This window comes from Lissotriton vulgaris, chromosome 9 (genome assembly GCF_964263255.1).
Source record: "Lissotriton vulgaris chromosome 9, aLisVul1.2, whole genome shotgun sequence".
NCBI lineage: Eukaryota > Metazoa > Chordata > Amphibia > Caudata > Salamandridae > Lissotriton > Lissotriton vulgaris.
In genome coordinates this window covers 603,421,256-603,440,662 of record NC_141697.1, presented here as the reverse complement: position 1 = coordinate 603,440,662, position 19,407 = coordinate 603,421,256, and the positions used below count along the sequence as shown (strand labels likewise).

The 19,407-nt window shown below is 46.2% G+C and overlaps 1 protein-coding gene across 7 annotated transcripts in view; it reads left to right on the top strand.

The window, feature by feature from the left end:
• The window catches only part of LTBP4 (latent transforming growth factor beta binding protein 4), a 1,439,220-nt gene extending 1,422,052 nt beyond the window's left edge, over positions 1 to 17,168 (top strand). For all 7 annotated transcript variants that reach the window (XM_086938230.1, XM_086938229.1, XM_086938227.1 and 4 more), the window contains one exon: positions 15,818 to 17,168. In XM_086938230.1, the coding sequence (XP_086794356.1) occupies positions 15,818 to 15,966 (149 nt within the window). In that variant the 3' untranslated portion in view covers positions 15,967 to 17,168. The remainder of the gene's footprint in view (positions 1 to 15,817) is intronic.
• Positions 17,169 to 19,407: the final 2,239 nt, after the last annotated feature.

Genomic DNA, 19,407 nt, shown 5'->3' with positions numbered 1-19,407 from the left:
CCACTCTTGAATGTGGAATCAGAATATCCAATATCTGTGGCTTTTCTGCATCGCAGCTCGATGAGAAACAAGGAATGCATTGACTTTTTTTTATTGGACACATTACAGCCATCTACATTTGACCCAGTGATAGTTCTGTTGTGTTGTAATCTGAAAAAGACACTGGGAAAATTAACCATATTCACTATAAATTAGCAGACTCCTAGTTCCACTGCCAAATCTAAAGGTGGACAGAACATGTAGGGCACTCCAAAGAAAATCCCCTACCCTCCCGGTGACTCAGGCTTATTTTTTTAACTTTCTTGAACTCCCACTTTGGAAGCTTGAGAGAGAAGTGAAGTCATCTGAAAACCTTAAACTAGTGCAGTACCAAAACTTCCCCTCCCAGCAGGCAATGTATTTGCCTCAACTGATTTTTTTCCAAAACCCAGTACTGGCACCATAGAGTCAGCAAACTTGGGATTTATCATGCTTCAGCTAACTCCCAAGAAGGGTTAATCAATTTGACCACAGGTCAAGTCTAGGTGTCACTAGTTTGCTGGCATCAAGCTATTACTGCTGGTTGTTCCTAAGGATGTTCGAAATCACCCTAAACCCAGGTTAGAACTTAAAGTTAACAGGCAATGGCAAAGCCAATAGGTCTTGCCTTTGGGGCATATTGGATTTGACAATTGCTTTTGGCTGCGCTATACAGTGTCATGACACTGAGAAGGAGAGATGAGAGAAGCACATGATAGGAGACAGCCGGAAAACACATGCACTCTCATGGAGTGCTTAAGCATAAAGAAACAAGTAGTTCTCTAAAACTGAGCAGTAGATAGACACAAGTAAAGAGGATATGCACCAGGGGAGAGACAAACATAAGATGGACAAAGCTTGCCATTGAATAAGGAGCAAGCAAAGGAGAGTGACAGTAAAGCCAACCAATAGTAAACAATCGGAGGGCTTTAAGCCCACTGTAAGTTCTTGGAAAGTATATTATTGGTCTTTTGCCACCAGTAAGCTTGTGCTGCCTGGTAGGGTCCACCTAAAACAGCATTGAAGATTGTTTTAATGCCATCCCTGTTTTGCTCCTACAAAATGAGTGAACCCAACACTCTTGTGAAGGGGAAGGGTGCTCCCACATATGTGGCCAAAGTATAAATTTTACACATATTTCTTCAAATACATTTCCTAATTAGAGACATGTTTGAATAAGGTTTTAAAGAGAAATCTGGACTGTAAATCGACACTGCAATGCCTGGTGTAGTGTTGCTACTGAGAAAGCCGTCTTTTTTTTAGAAGCAGCACTTCTTATATCCGCCTCAAAGAGAATTATGATATTTTCCCTGGGATGTATTTGTGGCTGGATGGGCTAAAGATCCCTCAACCCAGGCTAACTTTTGTCTCCAACCTTTATTTATTTTATTTATTTATTTAAAAGGTTTTATATAGCGCTACTGGACCCAAGAGTATCAGAGCGCTTTACAGATAGGTAAACATTACCAAGACAAAAATTACATTGAGTATAAAACTAAAAAAGGGTAAGGCTTTTCAGTTAGACGAGGGAGAGCAGGACATAGAGTAATAAAGAGATAAATAAGGGGGAGGAGGGAGGTTGAAAAAAATAGGAGAGAGATGGGAATAAGGAGAGGGGAGCGAGAGTAGGCAAAGGAAGAAAAGGAGGCGGTGAGTCGAGGAGAGTATAAAATAAGGACAGTGTCATACCAGCTACGTTAGGTTCCCCAGTATTTGTTGAGAAGTAGCACCTTGAGTCTTTTTTTGAAGAGAGGGTAGGAGGGGTTGCAGCGATGATCTTTGGAGAGAGAGTTCCAAATCGTAGGAGCATTGCCAGAGAAAGCACATGTTTGGGTCTTCGTTCATTTGAGTCTCGGTGGGATGAGGACAAGGGCGTTAGTGCTTTTCAAGGAACAGGAGCAGCCCGATATTTGTAGTTTGTCCAAAAGGTACGGGGGGTGTTTTGGTGGAGGGGTTTATGAGTGATACATGCCATCTTGAAGGTGGCTCTCCCTTCAATTGGGAGCCAGTTGAGGTTTTTGAGGACAGGGGAGATGTGGTCAAATTGCTTACAATCAGAGATGAGCCTAGCAGCCAGGTTGAGAACAGATTTTATCGGGGCAAGGTGGACTTTCGGGGTGCCTAAAAGGGTGGCATTGCCATAGTCAATTCTGGAAAGTACAAGAGATTGGACAACAATTTTGAAGTCATCAGCTGGAATAAAAGGTTTGATTTTTTTAAAATGTAGAAGGGTGAAGAGAGCACCTTTAGCAGCATTTTTAATGTGGGGGATGAGAGTAAGATTCTGATCAATGCTGATGCCCAGGGATTTGACAAAGTTAGAGGTGGAGAGGGAGCGGTTGAGTGCATTGATATCATTGACCCAGATTGAATAGGCAGAGCACTGTTTTTGACGAGTAAAAAGGATGATTTCAGTTTTTTTAGGATTCAGTTTGAGATGATTAAGATGGAACCAAGCTTGGACTTTATTCAATCCTCCACAGACCTCCATGCATGAGAAATTCAAAAGGAAGAAGCGAAAAAAGTCTTTCAAAAGTCCCTGTTAGAGACTGATTAGCTAGGCTAACATCATTCTAAATGAAAACTCACAAAGAAAAGAAACGAAGAGGGCCAAGGAAAATAAAAATAAATTGACACTGAATTCAGTCTCCTGTCTATACCGGAAAACAAGGACTTGGAGCACCTTCATATTTTGGACTGTGGCCAGTGGGGGCACAGACCTACTTTTTGTGTTGTAGACCTGTTTCAATAAAAAAAAAGGAAATATGTTTCATGTAAAGTTATTAGAAAAGTGATAATCTTTACATCCTAACAATAAACTCAAATACATTTGGTTAATGTAGAATGATCACTTTACTCCAGGTCATTACTGACAATGTGCCCAATCCTGAACCTTTCGCCCTCAAATCAGTGATTTCAGGTGTTTTACAATAATTTGTTCAATGCGAGCAAATCAAGATAGCAGCATTCAGTTTACATTAAGCTATCACACATATGTCCAGTATTGGAAACAAAGTCTGTAATGACCTGGAACGAGGTTGTCAACCTAGTTTAATTATATTTATTTATTTATTTGGTGTTTTATATAACGTGAACATGACCCTTAGTAGGGTATCAAAGTGCTTTCATTTGCATATCAATAAACAGTTATGTTACCGAGACATTAGTAGTTGTACAATGATTTTGAGAAAAACATTCAAGCTTAATATACATATATACAAGACCACAAAGAGGTCAATGTTCGATGAGAGGTAGCATGTGTATGATCATGGAGGATCAATGATAAAGGTGAGTCTGTGAGATTATGGGAGATATTTACTCGTAAAAAGATTTGGCTTCATTTTTTAATGCAGAGATTGATAAAATGTGTCTAATGTTAGGGGGGAGAGCGTTCCAAATTCTAGGCGCTGCACAAGAGAAAGCTCGGTCATAAGTTCTTTTCTTACGGAATCGGGCTGGTTTCAGTAATAGATCTCCATGACTCCAGGAGACACGGCATCCTCCTGATGGTGTGATTTTCTAGGTTAGGTACACTGGTGTTTTGTAGTGCATCGCTTTGTGAGAGATTCATGCCATTTTTAGTTGTATTCTCGCTTCGTAAGGCAGCCAGTTAAGCGCTTTCAGATGAGGGGTGATGTGGTCGAATTTTCAAGAGCCAGTTGTAAGTATTGTGGCCGCATTGAGACAGGCTTTCAGTGGGGCTGTTGAAATCTTGGGGAGACCAGCTAGAGTTGTGCAACCGTACTCGATCCTTGATATTACTAGTGCCTGGACTGCTGTTTTAAGGTCTGACTTATTTAAGAAAAGTTTCAGTTTTCTGAGGTAGCTTAAATGGAACCGGGCATTTTTTGCCATTGTGTTAATATGAGATAGCATGTTCAGGTGTTTGTCTAGTATAATTCCTAGGGATTTGGCAGACTCAACAATCCTCGGAGTACAGTTTAGTGCCGTGATCAGATTGGTCCACTCTAGGATGTTCTTAGTGCTTTTCTGGGGGGAAATCAGCAGGGATTCGGTTTTATGTGGGTAAAGCTTCATGTGATTACTGATTAGCCAATGGATGGTTCTCTTTAATGCTTGGTTCGTGATACCTATCTCTTCTGTCGATGTAATCTTGATGTACAGCTGTGTGTAATCTGCGTACATGTGTAAAGAGATGTTTGCTCATTGCAAGGTTTCTGTGAGTAGATCTACGTACAGATTGAATAATGATGGGGATAGTGTTGAGCCTTGAGGCACTCCTATCGCATTTCTGGAAGAAGCTGATAATCTGTTCTCTAAGAATGATCTAAACCATTTTAGGACTGTACCCTCTAATCCCATCCTATTTTTCATTCGATCTAGTATTTTAGCAAGGTTAGCCGTGTCGAATGCTGAAGAGAGGTCAAGCAGGATCAAGTGACAGGTTACGTTGCGGTCGAGGGCAAGTAGAGCCTCATCCAAGATGTGCAGACTCGCTGTTTCAGTACTATGGTTTGGTCTAAATCCTGATTGGAAGTCATTTAACAGATTGAATTCAGAGATATGTTGGCTCAATGGACTTTGGCTAGCATGGGAATGTTTGTTACTGGTCTGAAATTGTTAGGGTCAGAGGGGTTCTCTGTTGGTATTTTTAAGATTGGAGTGACTTGCCCTGTTTTTAGACAGTCCGGTATTGAGCCTTGTGCCAGCGAAGCATTAATGATTTTTGTCCATGTGGGGATGAGCAGATGGTTTATTGTAGACCAACACTTTGCAGGAAGAGGATCATTGTAATGATTTTTTGGTTTAATGGTTGAGATGATCTTTGCAATGTCTAGGTCACTGAAAGGCTTGAATACAGACCATCCAGCATTATTTTTAGGCGTTTCCAGATCTGGTTGAAATTGAAGCTCATCTGGGGTGCTCTTAATGATACAAGGGCATTCAGCTGCTTTTTTGAGCTCCACTTCCATCGATTTGGCTTTGGCTGTGAAGAAGGAGGAGAAATCTTCACTGCTTATATTCAAATTTGTAGTAGTTGGTGCAGATTTGGCTGTTTTATTGGATTGATCTTTTAGCACATCAAATAGTTTCCTCGGTCTGTTTCTTGCATTGTCCAGTTCTTTCCTCAAGAAGTATTTTTTTGAGTTTAGAATGCTTTTATTGTAGGCTTTCCTGGCCTGTCTTAGTTGAATTAAATGGGGTGAGGAAGGGTGTTGTCGCCATTTCCGCTCTGTGAATCTTAGTGAATGTCTTTCTTTGTTGAGGGCACCGTTAAACCAAAGGTTTTTATCTTTGTCAGGGATCCTTTTGAATTTTAGCGGGGTTATGTCCTTAGTAATACTCAACATTGTATTATTGTAATACTCCGTGATAATTAGCAGACAGAATCCAAACTTTTTTTTTTATATGATCTATTGCATGGTTGAAAGGCTTTAGCATATGTATACATACATATATTGTTTAATACTATTTTTATTGTGTACTTACGATGCATATTGTTAGACGGGGACCCGGAGGGTCAGCCGAGCACAGGGGAGAGGCCTCCGGTGAGGGCCGTCTCCAGCGACCGTACAGACGAGTAACTTCCCCCCCCACAGATGGACACCACACCAGGTTGAGTTCAACACACTTTATATACAAATTTTTGAAGTAAAGTGATACGGTACAGTGGGGTTAGGACACGAGGGTTCTCTCAATTCTAGTCTCTGTAGGGGGAAGGGGTAGCGGGACAGTCTTAGTACCGGTCCTGTACAGGAGCGGCAAGAAGGAAGCTCACAATCCTCGAGCTTGGGGATCGGCAGAGTTGGGCCGCAGCAGCGCCAGCAGGCTTAGGACGATGTTTCACAGCAAGGAGGGCCGCGGCAGTGCCATCAGGCTTAGGACGATGGTTCACAGCAAGGAGGGCCGTGGCAGCGCCAGCAGGCCTGGATGATTGTTCACAACGAGGAAGGCCGCGGCAGCGCCAGCAGGCTACGAAGATGGTGCACGACGAGAAAGGCCGCGGCAGCGCCAGCAGGCCAAGACGATGATTCACGTTGCAGAGGGCCGCGGCAGCGCCAGCAGGCTTCGGAGATGGTTCACAAGAAAGGGCCGCGGCAGCGCCAGCAGGCCTTCAAGGATGAGTTCCTCACGGTGTCTCTCGACTCCAAGATACAACTGCCTTCCTGCTCTGGAGCTGCCCCAGTTATAGGTCTGGTCTCCTTTGATGTCCGGACCCTCTTACTTGGAGGTCGGGAGGTCCGGGATGAGGGAGTCCAGACACCCAGCAGGGGGGTGGAGCCAGCGCCCGGGGAGGCCGGGGGTGATCGACACCTGGCGGAGGAGAGCCATTGACACTCCTTCTCCCATTGACCTGCCAAGTGGTCTCTTCACCTCCTGGGTGGATGGTGGTGCCTCGATGTCGGGGCCTGGCCAGGCCCAGGGTTGGGGTCGAGCCGAGGCCACGCGGCCTAGTTATGTAGTGTCCAAAGATGGCGGCTGGGCCGGGGCAGTGGTGCTGACGGGGGCCCAGGCCAGCCGATACTGGGGTGTTCGGGGGCTGGAGTTCCTTGGTGGACGGGTCGGGGGTTGCCCCGATGGGTTGCCGGGATGGATCTTGTCGGGAATACAGGGAGAGCAAGTGTTCAGTCCCCGCCAGGCGGGGAGGGAGCGGGCCTTCCACGAGGCCTGTCCAACATGCGTCCCCCCCAGCTGAAGGCAGGGAGAGTCACCCATCCTCTTGGGTACTCTCCTCGCCGAGGCGGAAGAAGCGTGACAGGCCGTCTGCGTTGGCGTGGTCCTGGCCTGGACGATGTTCCACCGTGAAGTCCATCCCTTGCAGGGAGATGGACCAGCGTAACAGTTTTGGGTTCTCTCCCCGCATCTGCATTAGCTATTGCAGGGGTCGGTGATCTGTTTGTACCCGGAAGTGGGTGCCGAAGAGATAGGGCCGGAGCTTTTTGAGGGCCCATACCACGGCGAAGGCCTCCCGTTCGATGGTGCTCCAGCGCTGTTCTCGGGCCAGCAGGCGTCGGCTGATGAAGGCCACTGGCTGATCGACTCCCTCGGTGTTGAGTTGCGAGAGGACGGCCCCAATGCCATGATCTGAGGCGTCCGTCTGCACTATGAATTCCCGGCTGTAGTCGGGGGCCTGGAGCACGGGGGCGGTGCACATGGCGGCCTTTAATTTCTCAAAGGCCGCTTGACAGTCCGGAGTCCAGTTGACAGTTTTGGGGTTGTTCTTGGATGTGAGTCCTGTGAGGGGCCCCACAATGCTGCCATAGTCCTTTACAAACCACCGGTAGTACCCGGTGAGCCCCAGGAAGGCTCGGACCTCGGTTTGGGTGACAGGTGGTTGCCAGGCCTGGATGGCAGCGATCTTGAGCTGGAGGGGGGGCATCAGACCGCTCCCCACTTGGTGTCCCAGGTAGGTCACGGACCCTTGGCCAATCTGGCATTTGCTTGCTTTGATGGTGAGCCCGGCCTGCCGGAGGGCGTGCAGGACTTCCCGGAGGTGGTGGAGGTGGTCTGCCCAGTGGCGACTGTATACAGCAATATCGTCCAGATAGCCGGCGCTCAATTCTTCTAGGCCCGCCAGTACCTTGTTCACGAGTCTCTGGAAGGTAGCGGGGGCATTTTTCATGCCGAATGGCATCACTTTGAAGTGGTAGTGACCATCCGGGGTAGAAAAGGCGGATCGCTCTTGGGCCCCGGGGTGAGGCCGATCTGCCAGTAGCCCGCTGTTAGATCGAAGATGCTCAAGTAGCGGGCAGCCCCCATGCGGTCAATCAACTCATCCGCCCGGGGGATGGGGTGAGCGTCTGTTCTGGTAACGGCGTTCAGGCCCCGATAGTCCACACAGAACCGGAGCTCGGGGGCAACGCCCGGGGCGGCCGCCTTGGGGACCAGTACGACTGGGCTGGCCCAGGGGCTGTCGGATGGCTCGATCACTCCCAGAGCCAGCATTTTGGAGACTTCGTTCTGGATGCAGGCGCGCACTCGATCTGGCACTCGGTACGCACTGTGTCGGATAGGGGGGCTATTCCCGGTGTCCACGTCGTGAAGGCACCAGGGGGTGACCCCGGGGATGAGGGAAAACAGATCTGCAAACGGTAGCAGGAGGTCTCGGCAGTCTTGGCGTTGCTCTGGGGACAAGGCATCGGAGAGTCTGACCCCTTCCACGGAGCCGTCCTGCTCGAGTGTCTTCAGCAGGTCAGGAAGGGGCTCGGAGTCCTCCTCCGTCCCACTATCGGTAGCCATCAGGAGGCTGAGTTCTGAGCGCACGAAATGTGGTTTGAGTCTGTTGGCGTGGAGGACCCGTAGGGGGTTCCGGGGGGACTCCATGTCGATCAGGTAGGTGACGGGACCCTTGCGCTCTATCACCTTGAAGGGCCCGGTCCATTTGTCTTGTAAGGCGCAGGGTTCAACTGGGGACATTACCCAGACTTGTTGTCCCGGCTCAAACTCGAGGGAGGAGGCATGCTGATCATACCATCTCTTCATGTCCTCCTGACTGGCTTCCAAGTGGGCCTTGGCGAGTTCCCTGAATCGCCGGGTCTGGTTGCGGAGGGTCAGGAGATATTTGTATACATCCGGAGGAGTCTTCTTGGGGGCCATCTCCCACCCTTCGAAGGCTCGGCTAAAGTAGTTCACGTACTCCACCCAAGTCGTACCCGGGATCCGTTTGCAGTCGCGGAACCTCTGGCGGTACATCTCGGGCGTGAGTCCGTATCGAGTGAGGAGAGCGGCCTTCATGTGGTCGTAGGACGTCATCTGATGATCCGGGAGTTGCAGTAGGGCGTCTTGCCCTTTGTTGACAAACCTCCCCCATAGCCCGGCCCCCCAGTCGCTCCGGGGAATCCGGTGGGAGGTCATGGCTACTTCGTAGGCTTTGAAACATTGCTGGATATCATCGTTCCGGTAATATTCTCTGACGACATCCTTGGGGATGTGGACCTTGGGGTCCGTAGGGACAGGGGGGCTCGGGTGTCCAGGGACCCCGAGGTCTTTGTTATGCCTCTGAATCTCTAGTTCCTTCAAGTTGCGCTCATGCTCGTAGGCTAGTTTCTTTTCTTCTAACTCTCTCTGCCTTTGCTTCTCTTCTCGCTCCTCTCGGAGCCGTAAGTGTTCCAAAGTTATTTTTTGTTCCGCCAATTTGAGTTCTCCATCCAAGCGAAGTCGTGCCAGCTCCAATTCGTGGAGCCTGCTTTTCTCCCGTTCTCGGGCCTCCTCTGGTGAGAGACCCGGTCTTCTTTCTTCTGTTGGCGCGGGGCTGGTTTCGGGTGTCTCTTGGCTTTGGTTTTGGGGTACGGTCGTACCCATCTCTGCCCAGGATTCTAGGGCGTGTTTGAAGTCCTCTTTTGTGCTCAGTCCTGTGGTAGCAATGCCCAGTTCTATACAGAATTGTTTTAGTTCTCTGTGGTTGTATTCTTCTAGCTTTTTCATCTGGAATTTTTCCCTTGTTCCGCTCTCTTTTGTTGTCATGGTGGTCGTGTGTCGTGGGGTGAGTCACTCTCTGTACGATTATGCGTTGGCTCGGATCGCGCCGCTGGCCACCAATGTTAGACGGGGTCCCGGAGGGTCAGCCGAGCACAGGGGAGAGGCCTCCGGTGAGGGCCGTCTCCAGCGACCGTACAGGCGTACAGACGAGTAACTTCCCACCCACAGATGGACACCACACCAGGTTGAGTTCAACACACTTTATATACGAATTTTTGAAGTAAGGTGATACGGTACAGTGGGGTTAGGACACAAGGGTCCTCTCAATTCTAGTCTCTGTAGGGGGAAGGGGTAGCGGGACAGTCTTAGTACCGGTCCGGTACAGGTGCGGCAAGAAGGAAGCTCACAATCCTCGAGCTTGGGGATCGGCAAAGTTGGGCCGCGGCAGCGCCAGCAGGCTTAGGACGCTGGTTCACAGCAAGGAGGGCCGCGGCAGCGCCAGCAGGCTTAGGACGATGGTTCACAGCAAGGAGGGCCGCGGCAGCGCCAGCAGGCCTGGATGATTGTTCACAACGAGGAAGGCCGCGGCAGCGCCAGCAGGCTACGAAGATGGTGCACGACGAGAAAGGCCGCGGCAGCGCCAGCAGGCCAAGACGATGGTTCACGTTGCAGAGGGCCGCGGCAGCGCCAGCAGGCTTCGGAGATGGTTCACAGGAAAGGGCCGCGGCAGCGCCAGCAGGCCTTCAAGGATGAGTTCCTCACGGTGTCTCTCGACTCCAAGATACAACTGCCTTCCTGCTCTGGAGCTGCCCCAGTTATAGGTCTGGTCTCCTTTGATGTCTGGACCCTCGCACTTGGAGGTCGGGAGGTCCGGGATGAGGGAGTCCAGACACCCAGCAGGGGGGTGGAGCCAGCGCCCGGGGAGCTCGGGGGTGATCGACACCTGGCGGAGGAGAGCCATTGACACTCCTTCTCCCATTGAACTGCCAAGTGGTCTCTTCACCTCCTGGGTGGATGGTGGTGCCTCGATGTCGGGGCCTGGCCAGGCCCAGGGTTGGGGTCGAGCCGAGGCCACGCGGCCTAGTTATGTAGTGTCCAAAGATGGCGGCTGGGCCGGGGCAGTGGTGCTGACGGGGGCCCAGGCCAGCCGATACTGGGGTGTTCGGGGCTGGAGTACCGTGGTGGACGGGTCGGGGGTTGCCCCGATGGGTTGCCGGGATGGATCTTGTCGGGAATACAGGGAGAGCAAGTTTTCGGTCCCCGCCAGGCGGGGAGGGAGCGGGCCTTCCACGAGGCCTGTCCAACACATATGAAACTGTATATAACGACTGTTGCTTTTATGATTTTATATTGTTCTGAAATTGAATCAAGCTTTTCTACTACTACTCCGTGAGGTCACTAACGTCAACCATATTATTAGGAAGTTGCAATTCTCTCTCACGGCGTGCTATGACCATATCCATAGTGAGCCCTCTAGTGTCATGAATCCAATTTCTGGGTTTTATTGATTGTGAGGAAGCTTTTGTTTTTGTGAAGGGTATTTGGAAGGTAATGATGTGATGATCAGACCAATCGCAGGGGGTGATTTCAATTTTATCTATAGCTTATTCTTTAACTATGATCCAGTCTAAGGTAGAGCCTTTGGAGTAGGTTGGTAAATGACATTCTTGGAACATTGATTGATCTTCAAGGAAGGCTTTAACACCATCGATGCTAGTGTTATTTTCCTCCTGTGCTGATATTTCGTGATTCCTATTGTTTCATGACGAGCTCAGCTCGTCATGAGTGTATGGAGGTGTACATCATGACGAGCTGAGCTCGTCATGAGCGTCGAAGATGTTAAGTAGATTGATCCGATTGTCAGTATGATCCTGTCAATGAAGATTGAAGTCTCCTAAGAAAATTTCATTGGAATGTAGAGTAGAGTTTGCTGTGATGATCTCTATCAACTGGTCTATGAACTTGGTATTTTTGCCTTGGGGGTGATAGAATGTATGAAGTTTGCAAATTTGATTGTCAGAGGATCTTAAGGACATACCGAAATACTCACATGACTCTAGGGGGTCAGATTGTATTTATCTTCGTAATGGAAATGTCAGATCTATGTATACATGCGATGCCTCCTCCCTTTTTGATTGGCCTGTCTAGTCACATAATGCAATAGGTCGGGGGGACTAATAGATCTAGGCATGGAGAAGAAGAATCAGATAGCCATGATTCTGTTAGGATATTTACGTCGATTTCCTGGCTTAATATGAGATCGGAATGTCTGCAGCATGATCCTTTGCTGACCGACAGTTGAGTAGTATACACCTAATGTGTTTCTGTGGTTTGATCGTTGATGAGTCTAGCTTTTCTGGAATTATTATCACATTTTTAGGTTGTTAAAATTTAGTATTCTATTGCTAGTCTTTCCAATTCTGCATGCGGTAGTTGGGACTGACTGAATACTGTGTTCATCTAACCTAGTAGTAGGAATGGGGGCTGGTTCATAGGATCGTAAAAGGGTTTGTATCTCGTCTGTCAGATAATTACGTTGATTACGGGGACAGATTAGTCTGTTTGTCGTTACCAATGAGATAGATTTTATTTTCTTCTGGGTTTTGTGAGTGGATTTCTTTATGAGCTCCAATTTTGAAATGTGTTATCAAAGAGACTAGCTTTATATGACTATTAAATATGGACTCTGACTAGTTTTATCAGGGGGCACCTGGTTGGTGTGTTCATGAAGCCCTCACCCACCAACCTAGTTGGTGGCATGCTTCATCATCGGGCCCACCCAGTGACACCTAATGTGTTCCGGGTGTGCTTCGACGCCTGATTACAGCGGAGCTGGTATTTTGCTGAGAGTGCAGTGTGGGGTGTTAGTGAAATGACAGTTAAACAGCTTGGCGATGGTCCCAGTTCCCGAGAGTAAATTAAAGTTTAATAACTGGGCCGCCGTCAGCGGTTAAAATAAGGCAGGGGGATGTTACAGGTGGCAAATTACTACCTCCTACATCCTTATGTTGGTCGACATGTTTCAGCCAGTGCCTTAGGATAATCTGGCTTTCCTCAGGACCTATTAAAAATGGTGTGGTTGCAAGTTAAAAAAGGGTGAGGAGTGTAATGCAGACTATGTGTTACACTCGCTAAGGTGTTTCTCTAGGTGTGAGAGGGGGATTCCCTTCTCATGCATACGCTGGGAATTAGCAGCCAATGCTTCCAGGAGTGAAGCGGCAAGGGGATGACCAGCCTTTCTGATCAGAGCCTGCCGTGCAACTGTTGCGCCGTCTTCGCACTACAATTTTGATAGACATTTTTCTGATAAGCTTAGAAGGTTCTCTGATAACAAGTTGCATGGCTTTATAGGTAACATAGAAGGTTCTTCATTTCTCTGATAGCAAGTTGCATGGCTTTATAGGTTAATAAATGGAGTAAGCCATAGATTCCTTTGTTGAGCAATGCCTTCTTCATTAAGTGAAATATTCCTTGTGACTAATAATCCCTGGTCATGAAGATCCACTGTCCACAGATGAGGCAGAGGTTTTAGAGGAGAGCCTTAAGTCTTTCATTACTTACTTTTCTGTTGCAGGGTGAGGTTAGAGGACTTTCCATTATGACATGAGGACCTTCCGTCCTGAAGAGTACAGATTTACACTTCCCATGTACAAGAAAAATAGCTTTTAGGTGCTTTTACATTGAAAAAGCCTTTATTTTATCAATATATGTCCAATATATTTAAATGAATTAGAGGGAAAATATGTGGCCCATTTTGGGTAGCCTGTGAACATATTTCCAAACAAAGACTGCCTGGAGGCTACGGACCCTTGTGGACTTACGGGACTGCGGATTAGATAGCTGTGAGTCAAGACAAGCCAATGTATTAATACTCATTAATGTTCTTCCTTAAAAGCTGTATGTTTCTGGGTAAGATTGCCTCAGTTATAATTGTCAACTAAGACTCGAGAAGGACTTTAAAGTACTCAATTTTAGTGAGAGGGGTATCACTCAGTGGGGTCTTTGCTTTTTTATTAGGTTTGCAGTAAGTATGTTGAAGGCACCAGCTTTTTTCTCATTCTATGGACCTGTAGAGTGCCCTTTGGAGGTAGACACAAAAGTTTGTAGGCCGCACCATTGAAAGTGCCACCTCTAAACTCTTCACTCCTCCAGAAATACATTGTCCAATTCATAAATCAGTGAGCTATTACCTTTCCTCAAAATATATTATTATCGATGACAGAAGTGATGAATAGTTCTCAGAGATTCCTGGGACTACAATTCTGTACAATTATATTTTTACTCCTAAAACTAAGTTCACGAAACTGTTGCCACCTAAAGTTGACAACAAATTGACTGAAAATGAATCTGGACAATGTGCAAGTGATAATTAGTGGTTTTGAGAGGAAAATATTGTAGTGATCTGACATTCATTCCTTTACTGTACTGTGTGTGTCTGCTGCTTAAGAACTTAATCAGCAGTCTAGGTTTGGGTTTTGGGGCACAAGTGGGTAATTGAGGGAAGTGGGAATTAATAGACACTTATAAAGACTAAACATATTTTTCTGTGCGTTTTTGATAATCAGCCATGACTGGAGGATTACCCTAATGACAAAGAATTAATTGTGTTTTACTATTAGGCATCATACAGGCCTTATGCAGAACGCAACCGCTAGCATGTTTAGTTGCCGATATGCTGGCACATGCATCAAACATGTCATTTCCGATTCCTTATTAGCAAAAAATAAGGATTCGCTAATGAGGAATCACAAAAAACCTATGCATGTAGGAATCGCTATAAAAATAGCGATTCCTACAAATTCCTTAATTGCGAGTCGCAATTAAGGAATGACTTCCCATTCATTCCTATGGGCCTATAGGCCCATTGGAATGAACGGAAAATTGCATGGCAATTTGCGAGTACCAGTAGGTACTCGCAAATTGCTCATGCAATTTCAAGGGTGCAAGGGTGTCAAAATGACACCCTGTCGCACCCCTGAAATTCTGATGTGCACCCATGTTGCGCACACACATGCCCGAGGGCATGAAAGTGCTTCTAGCATTGCATTTAACCCCATGGCTGCTAGGCGTTTTCCCGTCCTGCGCTGGGTTTTATTCTTTTCATTGTTTTATGACGAGCTGGCCTTGTCATCCGCGCACGGCAGGTAAGCGCCATGACGAGCCCAGCTCGTCATTAGCCTCGAAGGGGTTAAGGAATCGCAAATTACGATTCCGTAAAATGCAATCACAATTTAGGAATTCACAAATAATTGTGAATTCTTAAATTACACATTGGAAACAATTTCATGCATCTCCAAAGGCCAATTTGCGATCGCAAACGGCCGATTTTTGCGAATTGCATGGTTTGCGATCGCAAAAACCTTTGATGCATGTGCCCCATGTATCTTTCTCCTCTACTTGGGCTCAATCCTCATTTAGACAATCTTCATTGGGCACTTGTGATCTTTCACATCCGGTTCAGTCAGTCTGAGAAATATTTTTAGGTCACTGTGTTGCACTGTTTGCAGTCTTAACTGGTATGTCAAATGTCTGGTATCTACAGCTTAAGGTATGTATAGACTGTGCATCTGCATGCCCCGCAATATCTTGGTGCTTGCTGATTCTCAAGTGCATGTTGTAGAGTGTGGAAGTCAGTTGTTGTATGCACATCGGACATGACACATGCTACTTCCATTTTTGCTTCACGTTTCAAATTGTGTTTTTATACATTGAGGTCCCCTTCTCTTGGGTTTAATGATGATATGATGGTAAATGCTTATGTAGTATTGGTGTTTAGGAGGAGCTTACATTACTACTTTCATGCTTCCTAGATGAAGCACTGTACCCTGATAACAACAGGGCATCTTCTACCGATTGACCGGTCAAATAGTAAATACTTCCTTGGGGAGCATCGTCGTTTTTACACAGAGATAACCGGAAATATAAAGGGAAACAGGTTAAAAGGACTCCCATTGAAACATGCGCATGTCAAGAATTGCAAGACGCTGACTGAATATCCACCGACCCAAAGCTTTCCTTCCCAACTCAACCTTTTGTGATTAAACTAAGCTGTATTCGGTAGGGATGTGATTGCTGACTTTGCAGCGGGGGGAGGGGGGGGGGGTTCCCTTACAGACCCTGATGCAGATGCTAACTAGTGAAGGGTGAAGAAGCTGAGTTGAGTTGACTGGTATACTTGCTATCAGGATGACATTATTGATTTCTTGATCTTTATATTGTTTGTCGTTAAACCACATTGACTAAGACAAGAGGCTACTCTAATCGCGCAGTGAGAATAGGATCCTCCGGATCACAGCCGATCAGTGGTCTAGTCTGAGGTATTATTAGGATTATTAGGATTGCAGAAATTTAGTAGTGTATGGTCTCGGAGATATGAAATTACCTACTAGTCCTAATTCCTATTTGTTTTCTATTCCAGACATCAATGAATGTGATGAGGCGGAGGATCTGTCCGTCCTCTGTATTAATGGGCAGTGTCGAAACACAGATGGGTCCTACGAGTGTGCTTGTAATCGAGGCTATGTGATGTCCAGGCAGCGCAACTTCTGCATACCTTCTAGGCCGTGAGCACCACAGGCAGCATGAAAATGCAGGATGATGTTCACCATCGCCAAAGAATTACCTTGTCTTATGTGTGTTTTTTACAGAAGAGCCTTACGAGATTACCGGACAAGGAATTTTTCAAAACACAATGTTGTGACGCTGGCAACGTATTTATTTTTTGTACATACAAGTAAAGGTGGCAAGACATGTTCTGCTTTGTAAAATGGAGATTAACGTCACACTGATCACTGGAGATAGCAGCGAACATACTTCGGTATTTCTCTGCTCTCCCAGGTTGGCCCTTCCGCTGTGGGATGGGGGTGGAAAATAGGATTTATTTTCTGTTCAGTGAAATCCCCACTTTTCTATACCACGCCTTTAGCAATCCAAGGGCATAGAGCAGGTAGAACTGTCAGGGCCACTACAGACGAATCAACCAGGGCAAACCATGGATCATCCCTTTCCAGGCATATTTCTGCTCACGTATCGATGACATGTTACTGCTCTTGGTTGATGGAAGGAGAAACCCAAAGAAGCTGTGTAAAGTGAGCCAATAACAAGATTTGGAGTGATAGCCTTATTTGGCCCACCTAATCGTATTCAGTTCTGATGCTGTTATTACCATGACTGATCAGGTTTGTACTTCACCATAATTTCTATTGGGTGCCACTGTTACAGCAAAAAATAGGAATAATGCCAAAGTTCAGGTATATACCAATGCCTTTTCGACACAAACTATACTAAATAATTTTTCAGCAGAGTATATGTTTGGTTGAAACATAGGTGACCATAGGTTCTAGCTATGTCTCGTTCAGCATGGCATGCCACCATCTTGAATGACAAGGAAGTGGCAAGCATACACTGTAACCCAATAGATATGTGACATCTGCAGACACGACAATCAATTGAATATCTGGAAACAGCATGCCATCTGCAGATTCAAGGGAATGACGTCTAACTGCTAGGTGCTAGTAGTACACATAATCTTGCCAATCCCAACCTCTCAAATCACTGACATACACTGCATAAATGTTACACTGCAAAGTCTGTAGGTGCTCCATTGTTAAAGGTTGTGCTACTGTTTTTCACAGTATATTGCTATAAAATCACGATTAACAAAAAAAAATCAACATACACTGAGGCGAGAAACAGTGAGAAAGAATGTGTACTGTATTACGTAAATGGGGAAAATGTTCTGCAACTATTAAAAATTATTATAAATATCATCACTACCGCTCTGTTTATAAATAGTGAAAATCTAGATTGCTAAACCTTGCAAGGTTATTCCTCGTTCCTACGATGAGAATCTCTATTGAGGCAACCTTTTTGAAAAGCCGCCATTTGAAGATGGCTGTTTTGCTTTCTGAAGTAAGCCAAGCAATCATAGGGAAGCAATCTATCTGTATTCATAAAGATAGGTTCCCCCTGTTTGCTTCCATACTTTAAGCTGCATGATGCACTTTTTGAGTTCTGGCGCAGAATGTGGTATGTCCCATACCCAATTTTTCGAGGGCTGCATCTATATCACTTACCACACATGCCATCCTAGAGAAGCATTTGCACAATCTTGTCTGATGCAACTATACCAAACCATTTATCATGAGTGCAAGTTTAGGTTAAACATAGGTGGCCATAGCTGATAATCACTTCTCTTTCAGGATAATATCCCGCCATCTTGAACGCTCTGCAACCTTAGAGAGGTGAGGCATCTATAGACACCACAATCATCTGAACATGTGAAAACAGTGCACAGAATGCACTCTTAAAATGTAGGTGCAACATGTGATGCGTCCCAGACCCCCAATTCCAGAGGTCCTAATCTGTATCAATTATAATTCGTGTCAGCTAAGTGTTGCATTTGTGCCATCTAGAATGATGCAAAAATAGTTTTGGGCAGCTCTTCACAGAAATTGGCACTTGCCAGGAATCAAGAAAACCAACCGTAAGCTTTCCTTGGAACACTTGGAATTCGCCCTCAAAGGTCATGCCCTTTCTGAAGTCTCAATGTTCCATCTCCAGGGTAGGCCTGTATAAAAAGCAGCACCCGGGGGAACCCTTATTGATAAAGATGGTCTAGTTATGGAACAGATGTAGTCCTTTGGGCCTAATTATACATGAGTCGCATTGGCTGGCTTCACACAATCTTTTCCTATGTGTGATGGACTGGATAGAAGGGATCTCCTTGAAGAAGCCTTTTTGGGTTGATAGATTAACTGGACGTGGTCATTGACTCTTATTATTCAATTAGCAAAGCACAATTGGTACAATCCAGTCAAGTTCCAGCCTTTTCTTCACAGACACCTGTGACCATTGTCAGGCTTCTGCTTACCCATCATTTAAGCATTTGCGATTGGAAAGAATAGGGTGCCCCCAAGATGCAGCTCTCGGCCCAAAACAAAGCTGAGAACTGGTGTTCTCTGAAGTAAATGAAACTCTTCATCTGTTTTGAACAAGAAGGTAATATTGAATAATATTAGAAAGATGTCAGCAAAGAAATGGCAGGTGTACATATGCTGAGGGTGGAGCTAGGAGCTAGGTGGAGCTAACATCACTGTGGTACCGTTAGCATCTCACACTAACAATGTCATATCTGTAAGCTGTAATTCCAAGGGTCAAAGTAGTTTTAAAGAATTGTGTTGGCTAAAGATTCAAAGTTTCATTGTTGAGGCTAACCTTTGCTGGAGTGCTTGTAGCATCAAAGACCGTGACTCATACACTCTGAGACAAAGGGAGAGGGGTTGACTAAGATGGTGGAAAACACACAGGTCTTCAGATAGTTGGGTAGGCTTTGCAAATTGGAAAACAGAGTCAATCTCGGTTGCTGGATGATTCCTTGGTTGTAGAACCTCTAGCCGCAGCTGTGCAGCCTCCGAATGAATTAATGGTGAAGTGATGGAAATGTGGGCACAATTGCAGTAATGTGTGGTTTGAGTAGAAAAGTCAGCTGGGAGAAGCCAATGGGAACGATCTCTAAAGAAAGCTATTGCCAGGCCAACGGAGAACGCTGTGAACTGGGGCGAGGCTTTAAAGGACGCATGAACTTTGACTCGCAGCCAATGTAGGAATTTGCATCACTAGTTGTGGTTATGACATCATAGGAGACCGACCATGAGGTTGTGTATTGTGATATTTGTAATGTTTTGAGTAGACTGGCCATGAGAGCATTGCAGCAGTAATGAGGCCTGACCTATGGAGAGAGCATTGCAGATGGCAAGACGAACACCCGCCAAAGATCTTTATTAGTCAGGAGGATAGAAATTGCTCCAGAAGAAAAGATGGAGACCATTACATTTATTTTGGAATCGAAATTGTGAGGACAATCAACTTAATCTCCACTACTCTCTTTACAAGTTCAGGGTTGAAAATAGAAGTTTACACAAAGAGTCCATATTACGAGTTACCTGACAGTTCTCACCACCTCACAGTTTTTCCCTGATAGATTCCTGCATGTCAAACCTCTTGAAA